The sequence below is a fragment of the Glycine max genome, chromosome 3, assembly GCF_000004515.6.
Source record: "Glycine max cultivar Williams 82 chromosome 3, Glycine_max_v4.0, whole genome shotgun sequence".
NCBI lineage: Eukaryota > Viridiplantae > Streptophyta > Magnoliopsida > Fabales > Fabaceae > Glycine > Glycine max.
In genome coordinates this window covers 16476183-16487177 of record NC_016090.4, presented here as the reverse complement: position 1 = coordinate 16487177, position 10995 = coordinate 16476183, and the positions used below count along the sequence as shown (strand labels likewise).

The following is a 10995-nucleotide window of genomic DNA, read 5'->3' as shown; positions in this document are numbered from 1 at the left end:
GATCTAATTTCATCGTCTAAGCACTTTTTCTGAAAATTTGTTATGTCTTACAAAGTTTTCATTCAAACGATAACTTTGTTAGCTTACGAAAAAAGCTTTCAAATTTTCTAAAATCACAATTTAATCCCCCTTCTTGTGACATTTGTCTTTACAAAACAGACTTTCACAAAGAGAGTTTAGATAAAAAACTTGTGCATTTAAAGATAAGATTAAAGAAGCTAAGAATGATCAAGTTATGACAAGTTAAAGTAAAAGCACAATATTTATACTAGTTCACTCAACATGAACTACGCACAGTTCTCCTTCGCAAACTATAAAGGATTTCACTAATCACAATTGATTACAAATGATTTTTTACTCTGTCACTCTTAGTTATACAACAAGTATTTCTATGTCACTCTTGGCTTACCCTTAATCTCCCCTAAGATTAAGAACACCCAAGTATTCTTTAATCACCAAGCCACTCTTGTCTTTCCAAACAACAATTTGATTAAATATAAGAATCAAATCTCTCAAAGAGAGAATATACAATTAAGTTTGAATACAACTAATAAATTTGCTAAGCAAAGGATAAAACTTTCTAAGTTCTGTAAATTTGAGCATCCAATACTTATTGACAAAGTCTCAACACGCTTGTATGATATGAATGAATTCTCATGCTTTAAGTTGCTTCTTAAGGTTGCTTTTATAGGTTTTAGTAAACTATCCGATTTGGGCCTTCCTGAAATAATTATGTTATCAACAACTTGCCTCTTCTACTACGTGACAACTTGTTTATGAGAGAGGATGTGACAAAGGTAAAGTGTTTTTTGCGACTCTCCATTCCACTACCTCTAGGATTGATTTTGTTGCTAGTGACATTTTATTTATCTTTTTCTTTGTACACTTGAAATTCAAATGTTAGAATAATTTCACAATCATGCATCAAGAGGAAAAATTCTAATATAAGAATGTTCTATGAGTGAATCATTCTCGAGATGCTTTCATGTGCAGACAAACTGTTTGGACGTTAACTAACTTAATATAAATCATTGTGTAAGTTAGTCATGTCCTTTTGGACGCGTAAAGACGTTCAGTAAATAAGCACTAGTTTTCACAAACCATTGGATGTTTGTTTAATAGAAGTGCATTGGATGCTAAATAATAAAGTTAATAAAAAGTTTTATTTGTCTCTGCATATAACTTGTAAAAGCATAAGAATAAGGATTTTTACCATATGAGCTTTATATCATGTATGTTTTGTTTCACTTCACATAAACTATTAATCCATAAAAAATTTATATATTTGTTATCATCAAAATTATAAGTATTTTGGATCGTCCAAATATATCATATTGGACCGTCCATGTCTAACACTATACTTCAATGAAAATTAGAACTTATTTTGAGGTGAATAATATTTTAACGAGTTTAATTAATGATGATAGAGGTGATAAAAACAAGCTTGGTTCCATGAGCCAACTCTTTTAATTTGCTTTTTACAGGTTTGAGCTAAGGAAAATTTTGAATTATTAAAACCTTTTATTTTTTACCGAATTAAATATTAATAACACTTTTTAATATTTATTTATTAATAATTTTTTATTTTTAACATGTAGTTTTGTTGGTTGGGATACTACAAGTAGGTTTTTTTAAAAGTACTAACTTTTTAATTTAATATGAGTACAAGTTATTGAAATATTATTTTGCCTAAGTAAGAATTTTATTAGAACTAATTAAAAAAATGTTCAAATTGGGTATACTGGTGTTTTAATATATTTTAGCAAGTTGAATAATGCGTGTGAATTATTGTAAATCACTTAACAAATATCTAAATTCATGAAGGAAATTCAAATAAAATACAAAAAGCTTTACTAATCAATATGAATAAAGAATTAATATTGATAAAAGCAATGTTATATTTTACAAACTATTTCTAAGAAAGTTGTTATAAATTGTTTGTGGTCAATTAGGTTTTTAATTACAATATACACGAGTGTGATTAACATTTTAAATGTAATAACTAAAAAGAAACTAAATTGTGGGTGTCAAGTCGTCTTTAGTTCATTCCGTAAAAACAAATTCATACCATCCATATTGATCTTTTCAATTTTTATGTTAAGTAAAATATGAACAAATAAATAAAAACTTTCGAGGACTTTGCTAGATTTCATGTTTTCTTAATTTTTTTTCATCAATTGATTATTGTTATTATTATTATCGCATAATTAATTCATTAGTTTAAAGGATGCAAAGTATGAAGGCTTCTTTGATCACGAGGAAGAAGAAATCAAATCCAATTCTTTTAAATTGAGAGAAAAAGACATGATGAACAGTAACAAACCAACAATTAATAGAGAAAAAGACATGGAAAACTCAGCAAGTGGCATCTATGTGCATATTCTCCAACAACGCTAGCCATATGATCTCAGTCTCACTAGCAAAATTAGGTCAACTCTTATGAGTGAAGAATATTCCGATTCAATGGCATCTTAGAATACTAGGTAGACTTTTTCTATCCTTAGATCAACACTACCCAAATTCCCATGTGCACTCCCTTAATCAATTATGATAACCCCTCCCAAGAGCTACTTTAAAAGCATTTGATTATATCCTCTACTCTCAACTTTTATTATTCTCCCGCTTCCCCAACATTTTTGTCAACATAAATTTTGTGCATCGTTTTCTACTCTTTTTTCTTCTAAAATTTATATATATCGCATTAACACAACTACTTTGTTTCGCATCACCTTAATTAAAATTTAGAAAATATAAGTATGAATGAATATTCATACATAAACTTTCAAGATAAATTGTATTGTTAATTATTTTATAGACCTCAAATTACCTAAGATTAAATTCATATAGTCTTGTTTGGATAAAAAAAATTATAAGTCTTTATAGAAGAAGAAAATTAAAAAAAAGTTATTATTTATACTAAAATTAACTTATGAAAAAGTTAAAATCAACTTTTTGGAGAAGCTAAAACCATTTAGCGTGTCTAAAAAACTTATTTTACTTCTTTTATGAGTTAATTTTAGTTAATAAGAATATTTAAATTTTTTCTTATTTTTTATAAGTAATTATAGGAAAATTTATCCAAATAAAACTTATAAAACTTTGGAAAATAATAACGGGTGGAAAAATGTTGAATTAGGTCTAATTTTCCAATCCAAGATCCAAATATGATCTATTTACATATAACTTATTTTTAAATTGTTTTTCATTTGGTCTCCACGTAAAAAAAATAATTGAATATCAATATTCCTAAAAGTATACGTTTTCGATAAGGTCACTTCTTTTTTCTCATGTTATGACGTAGTAAAAGCAAGTATGGTATGATTAACGAATTTATAGGATGGTTTAATTTCTCATGCGTGATTTTACTTTATATTTTTTTATTATAATTCTTACCCATATACTTTTTCATCTTAATATATGTACGAAGAGAGAATATTTTAGACAAATTGTTATACGTATATAAGTATTAGTGTATTGGTTGTTGTGCAATAGAGTGTGGTTAATTTTAAAAAAATTCACATTAATGTAATATGAACAATCACATAAATGAATCTAATATCACATTTTAACTTAAAACTTTAAACTTAAGTTTATGAATTTTTCAGTTAGACTATTGATGTGATAGGGTAATTAGTTGCAAGTTGTTACCATAGATAAATTTAAATTCTAAGTTATAGATAATTTAGTAGATAATTATGAATTTGTTATTTCGTTGTACTTTATATATGCCTCTTGTACACTCACAGTTAATAGTAAATAAAATCTTAATGATTTCATCCTTTCAATATGGTATCCTAGAGCCAAGGAGCTTACGAGCCAAATTGATCTTTCTTTTACTCTTTATTTTTTTTGTTTATTCATGATCACCTACCATTGCTTTCAATCTTTCCATTAAATTTAGCCTATGCCAATTACCAAATGACTCGTCTCCTTAAAGCTAGAACTTCTTGATGGTTATATGATGAGGATCACATCATGTCCTCCATTTGAAGTCATTCATAATGGTTAAGCCTTCTTTCTTCGGCCTTTTTTGGTGGTTAAGTCATTTTATTTTTGTCTTTCAGGTGGTTGACTCATTTTTTGTTTTGCTTGTACCTTTCATGTGGTCAAGCCTTTTTTTTTTTTTTTTTTTGCTTCTGCCTTTTAGTGACTATGACTCTCCCCAAAGACCATCCTATTTTACCTTCCATGTAATTGCTACTTTAAGAAATGGAAAGTGACTATGACTCTCCCCATAGCATGAACACGCCCTCATGACCTCTGATAAGTGTTTTTCACACCTTGTTTTTGTGAGCAATTATTCTAGTTTTTCTTTAGTATTTGTGTTAATAATTGTTGTTTTGTCAATAAATGGTATAAAATCATTTTAGAACCAAAAGATAGTTTTTAATGTTTTTTGTGATAATTTTGGATGTTACAAGAGATGATTTTGTGCTTCAAGGAAGGAGGAGCTGCAAACCTGATCTTGCCACATCAAAAGAGGATAATTGATCAAGTGGAGATGGTGAAGATTTGCTATAGTGAAGCTACACCTTGCCACAATGAATCTCCAAGCTGGAGACCTTGAATTTATCAAAAACTCGTCACAGTGAGTCATTCTATCAACCCAACGAGCAAGGATTAGAAGCATGAAGATCAGGTGCATAAGTCTTTTCATTATATTATAATTTCATTGTAGTGAATTGTATTCTCGCTACAACTCCCCCTAAGCAATAAACCCAGGAGGTTGCTTTATGTAAATCTACTCTTGCAGCCCAGCATGAAGCAAGACATTTTTAATGTCTAAATGATGAAGAGTCCAGTGACAGGTAGTAGCCATGGCAAGGAAAAGACAAACATTAGTATCTTCGACACATGAGAAAAGGTATCCCCATAATCAAGGCCATATATATGAAGGGAACCTTTGGCTACCAAGTGGGCCTTAAGACGATCAACTTCATCATTAGGGACAACTTTAATAGCATAGACTCATGTACAATCATGGCTTGTCACCATCCAAGGTGAGCAAGTGCTTCATAAACATTCTTGGGAACAATAATGGAAGACAAGGAGGAAATAAAGGAGAAGCATAAAAAAGACAAAAGGTGATAACTTAAATAATTAGGATAAGGGTTTCAAGTACATAAAATACTTTTCCTAAAAGCAATGTGCCAATCCAATTCTTCATCATGAGGAGGTGATGAAGGAGAAGAATGTGATGTAGGGAAAGCTAATGGAGAAGGACATGCCCTAGAAGAATCTTCATCTAATGTTGGACCAGTTCCTTTTGTCCTGTGTTGGCATGTCATAGAAGGAGCTGAAGATAGTTGGACTAGACTTTTGGCTAGAGAGTGAGACAAATTTTCTTCTTGGTGAGAAGTCTCATAGGTAGGAGACACAATTGGATTGGAGGATTTGGTCTAGTTTGCAAACTTAATCGATCTCTCTATGGACTCAAACAATTTCCAAGGGCTTGGTTTGGAAAGTTCAGTCAAGTTGTGCATAATTTTGGGATGAAACATAGTGAAGTAGACCATTTAGTTTTTTAATGTCACACATCTCCTGGTAAATGTGTTTATCTGGTTGTCTATGTTGATGATATTGTCATTATAGGAAATGATCCTGCTAAAATTTCTTAGTTGAAAATCCATTTATTCAGTCATTTTCAAATGAAAGATCTCAGTAGTTTAAAATAATTTATAGGTATTGAGGTTTCCCAATTCCCATATGGTATTGTGATCTCACAAAGGAAATATGCTCTAGATATCTTAGAGGAGAAGCATGATAAATTGTAGGCCTATTGACAGTCCCATGGATCCAAATTAGAAATTCATGATAGACCATGGTGAACCTTACTCCAACCCAGAGAGATATCAAAGGTTAGTTAGTTGGTCATTGGAATGCAGAGGTTCGCTTCCTCAAGTACATTAAATGGTCTCGAGGTTAAGGATTATTGTACGAAGATATAGGAAATGCCCAAGTTTTTGGGTATTGTGATGCAGAATGGGAAGGACCCCTAATTGATAAATGTTCTACTTCAGGTTATTTTGTATCAATTAGAGGAAATGTTGTTTCATGGAAAAGCAAGAAACAAAGTGTTGTTGCTTGCTCAAGTGTTGAAGCAGAGTTTAGGCCATGGCCTTGGCTACCTGCGAACTTGTCTGGATTAAACAACTTCTTCAAGAGTTAAAATTTTGTGAAATTTATCAAATGAAGCTATGCTGTGACTATGGTTATGCAAAGACCAGTTCGGAAAAAAAATCAAACCGAACTAGTTTTCGAACTGGTTTAACCAATTTGTTTTTAACCCAAATCTACGAACTAGTTTGAAAACTAGTTCGAAATCGAACTGGTTTTAGAAAACCAGTTTTGAACTAGTTTATAACTATTTTCAGAGCTGAACCGATTTTGAACTAGTTTCAAACTAGTTTAAATCTATTTAAGAGACAAATTGGTTTTGAATTGATTTTCAAATTTTATTTTTTTGAATTAGCAAAGTAACTTTGCCCATAAAAATATAGATTACTCATATAATTGTTACCATACTTTGCCTAAACCTCCATCCTATGTCTAGCTTCCCTTACACATAAAGGATGGAAAGAAGCTCTTCAACATCCCAAAAATACCACATAGAAGAAATGTCTTTCAAGTTACAAGATTTTGAGGAGTATAATATAGTTAAGAATACAAACTTACAAAATACAACTAATACAGGATCAAAAAGAGCATATCAATTGAAATATTTACTATTGAGATTTGAGAAATAGTAGTTGTAGCACATGCAGATTTGAGCATATCATTTTAAAGGCATGATTGACTAGCTTTCAAGAACAACACTAGTAGGCCCTCATGGTTTATACATTATGTAGTTGGTTTTATATGAGTTTGTTGTCACAAAAGCAGTGATTAAGACTTGTATCTATTCAAAATCAAAGCTTAACAGAAATTGAACTCTTTCTCACCAGCAAATACCAATACAAACAATGCTCTATCTTGCCACAGAATTTTGTGTTGGAATAAAACTAGTTGACTATTTGAACCACTTAAATGAACCACTTAAATGATTTCCATGCACATTACTGCAAAAGAAAACTAATGATTGGCCAATGCTCTAAGGTATGGCATTGATAACTATAGAATGTTCAATAACATTCCACATACTCTTAGACTATAGTTTATAAACCTTACAACTTATTCAAGGCAATGCATGAGCTAATTTAAGTGGAATGGATCCTTCCAGATGATTATTGGCAAGATTCCTGGATGACAGTAATTGAAGCAAGTTAACACCACTAAAAAAACAAATCTTAGCAGCTTCATGAAGAAATCAGCATATCATAAGGGCGCTAAAATTGGAGATTAACTCATAGGTAGCTTAATCTTGACATATTGCCAAGTTTAGGAGGTATTGGTCCAGTAAGCATGTTTCCATGAAGGTAACTAAATGATAAAAAAAATAAAAGAAACAAACTAAGACAAGTAATGATTAATAAGAGTTATTATATTGTGTGAAATTATACTTACAGCTTTTCAGTATAAGACAAATTGCCTAGTATGGAAGGAATGGGTCCTATTAGCTCATTGTCACTCAAATACCTTCCACAATGTGATAATACAAATAATACATGATTCATCAGTGAGCCAAAATTATTTCCAAAAATGTATATATATATGTTCATGATTTAGTTTCACAAAATAGCAAGTTCTTGCATTAAACCAATGACTTCTGGAATCTTCCCAGTTAGTCTATTTCCTTGAAGCGACCTAGGAAGAGAAGGCAATGATTATTGCATTCTATACAATTCTAGATAACAAGATGAAAAAAAACAATCTACTAGGAAGTGATATATTTAGAAGATAATCTGATATGCCAACAAAACATTAGAGTAGTATCAAGTCCACAACCAAATGTACTCACAAAGTAGCTACTTGAAGAAATTCAATATTATAGGGAATTTCCCCAAAAATTTGATTATATGAAAGATCCCTGATTTTCATTACAAAAAAGTTATAATTTGGACAAAACCCAACTCAATGCATTAGTGAAGTAACATACATGATTGCAAAATTTGTATAGTTTCCAATGTTGTCAGGTATGGTGCCAATCAAATTATTGCCTCTCACGTCGCTGAGAATTCAGGTTAAATAGAACAAAATAGCAAATTTAATAAACCAAGGAAGATTAAAAGGATATTTAAAAAAGAAAAAAAAAAGTGAGAGAGAGAGAGAGAGAAACCTCATTGAAATGGTTGAAATACTCACAAATACTAGTTGCATAGTATAGTAAACTATAATAAGAAACATGTAGTAACGGTAAATGTAAATGATACAAACAAATTATGAAAAAAAAAACTCATAGGTACTGCAAGACTTCATTCCAATAGAACAGTCCAGCAATCTCACCAGTGAGTCTATTTCGTGCAAGATCACTAATAAGCATAATCATATGACTATTAGAACTTTGTATAGCAATATCCTAATTGTGGCATGACTCACATTGGATCGCAATTTTGTTTTCTATACCCCATTAATGACAAAATGAGAACTTACAGAGTCTTCAAGTTCGGAATTTGGGTTAATGTTGAAGGGATATGACCAGTCAACTAATTACTCTTTAAATTCCTGCATTCACCAGTTCAACTCAGGACTTGTCATAGCATGAAAAACCAAAGAAACGCATTAATGACAAGTTCTAGTTTCAAACTTACAGAAACTCAAGTTTCTTTAGCTTTGATTTGGAGAAATGTGTATCACCATATAATTGATTATTAGACAAATCCCTTCCAAATTAAACAAAGAAAATCATGTGATCAACATTTTTATCATGGGAAACTCTAGCAGGATATGAAAAGAACGACACATAAATAAGTAAATAGAAACAAGATCATGCCATGGTTCACACAAATAAATAAGTTCAGCACAGTTTCCAATTTCATCTGGAATTTGACCAGTTAGTTTATTTCCCTACAAGTCTTTGTCATTGCCAGAAGAGCAAAATTCAGGTTAAATATAAAAATAAGAGCTAAGAGAAAAAGTGTATGATCAAATAAACCAAAAGATATAATACATACATGGATTGCAAGTTTACTAAGTCACTAATGACAGGTGATATCTCCCCACCAAGATTCAAGTTTGACAAATTCCTTTAGAAACAAGAGGAAGCAATGTAACTTAATGTTAACAAAAAATGTAGTTAATCGAAGATATTCACACAAAAACAATTCTAAAAGAAAATTTGACATTTCCAATTCAATAACAGTGAAGATCCAAATCAAAAGGTTCAAACTCCAAATTAATTGAGTACATAGCAATCCTAATAACTAAAAAAGATTAAAAAGAAGTGTTCTTGATTCTTCAATCATCATCAAGTATAAAGGTCGAGGAGACTGAATGAGTAGCATCCAATGCGCGCTAGTGAGGGAACAAGTTCTAAAACATAAAGAAAAGTTTTTAGTTGTCATTCATAATATATAATAAGTACATAAAACTACCTTAAGAAAAAAAAATCTTGTTACCTTATTCAATTCTTTCAAACTCCAAAAATTCATCATTTTCATTTGAAGGAAGTGGTGATGATATTCTTTTGATCCAATCTTGTGTACAAACAAGTGCTTCCACCATTTGAGGTGTAAGAGAACAATTATACGGATCAAGAACTTTTCCTCAAGTACTAAAGGCAAACTCAGAGGTCACAGTAGAGACGGGTATAGCAAGCACATCTCTTGCAATGCTTGCAAGAGTTGGGAATTGGCTTGAGTTCAGCTTCCACCAATTCAAAACATCCAAATCCAGTTGACTATCTCTAGCATCCTCTAGGTATATATCTAATTCATATGTACTAGATCTAGTTGATTGGAAATATCAACTATAGCCATAAGGATCATTCTCAACCTTTTCACTAGGTTGAGCTCGAGCTTCATGTGAGCTAACTTCAAACTCATCACCATCACTACTATACTCCTCAAAAAGTGATCTCAAGCTAGATTCCACTTTATCCCTCAACTTACAAGTCAATTCACCCCATTCACCATCAAAAATTTCAGCAATAAGCCAATTCATGAATTTTAATTTGTAACTCGGGTGCAACACAAGAGAGATCATCAATAGCATGTTTATACGATCAAGATTGCCCCAATAATATTTTTCCTTCATGTGCACAGTCATCGTTCTCACACTCATATTCACACCCCTGGAAGTAGACATTTCCCTAATTTTCATTCCAATCCCAAAGGCCTCAAACGTATACATAGTGCTTGTCACCTAAGATGAACCAGAAATGCGTAAAGTAGCATCATAGAAAATCTTCAAGAATAGCAGGATTGAACGCATAAATTCCCAATCACTATATGTAGGAGTCATGCCCATGAATTTTTTGTCTCTCAATTCGAACTCCTCAAATGCCTTATGATGCTTTAAAGCGGGTTCCAACATCAAGTAGAATTTCATCTAGTTTCTACGTCTAAGTGAACAAGGCCTTTATATTCAATGTTTACATGCGCAACACATTCGTTGAATTTAGACAATCTAGAAGGGGAGGATTTTACACATTTGATGGCAGCATGAACCCTACAAATAGCTAGAATATCCTCTTTGAAACCTTCTTACACAATTAAATTAATAATATATGCACAACATCACATATGAAGATAATTTCCATTCAACACCAAATGATTCCAAGACATTAGCCTTTTTTACAAATATTCAATTGCTTTATAATTTGAAGTGGCATTGTCAACTGTCAATGAAAGAACATGGGTTAGCCCCCAACTACTTAATAAACTCTCAACCATCCTAGCCAAATTCTTGCCTGTGTGACTTTGACTTGACAAAAGTTTATCACTTTCTTTTGCAACATCCAGTCATTGTCAATGAAATGTGTCATCAAACTCATATAAGTCAGATTTTGTGACAAAGTCCATGTGTCTGTAGTGAGGCAAACCCTTTGACAATGTAGAGAAAAAAAGCTCTTCAATTTTACTTTTTCACTACCCCAAAGGCTGAGAACATATTGTACCA

General features: G+C 31.5%; 1 protein-coding gene across 1 annotated transcript; it reads right to left on the bottom strand.

The window, feature by feature from the left end:
- Positions 1-9840: 9840 nt before the first annotated feature.
- Positions 9841-10227, bottom strand: LOC106798193 (uncharacterized). Its single transcript, XM_014774163.2, has one exon. It carries the CDS (start codon positions 10225-10227, stop codon positions 9841-9843), a length of 387 nt encoding a protein of 128 aa, XP_014629649.2.
- Positions 10228-10995: the final 768 nt, after the last annotated feature.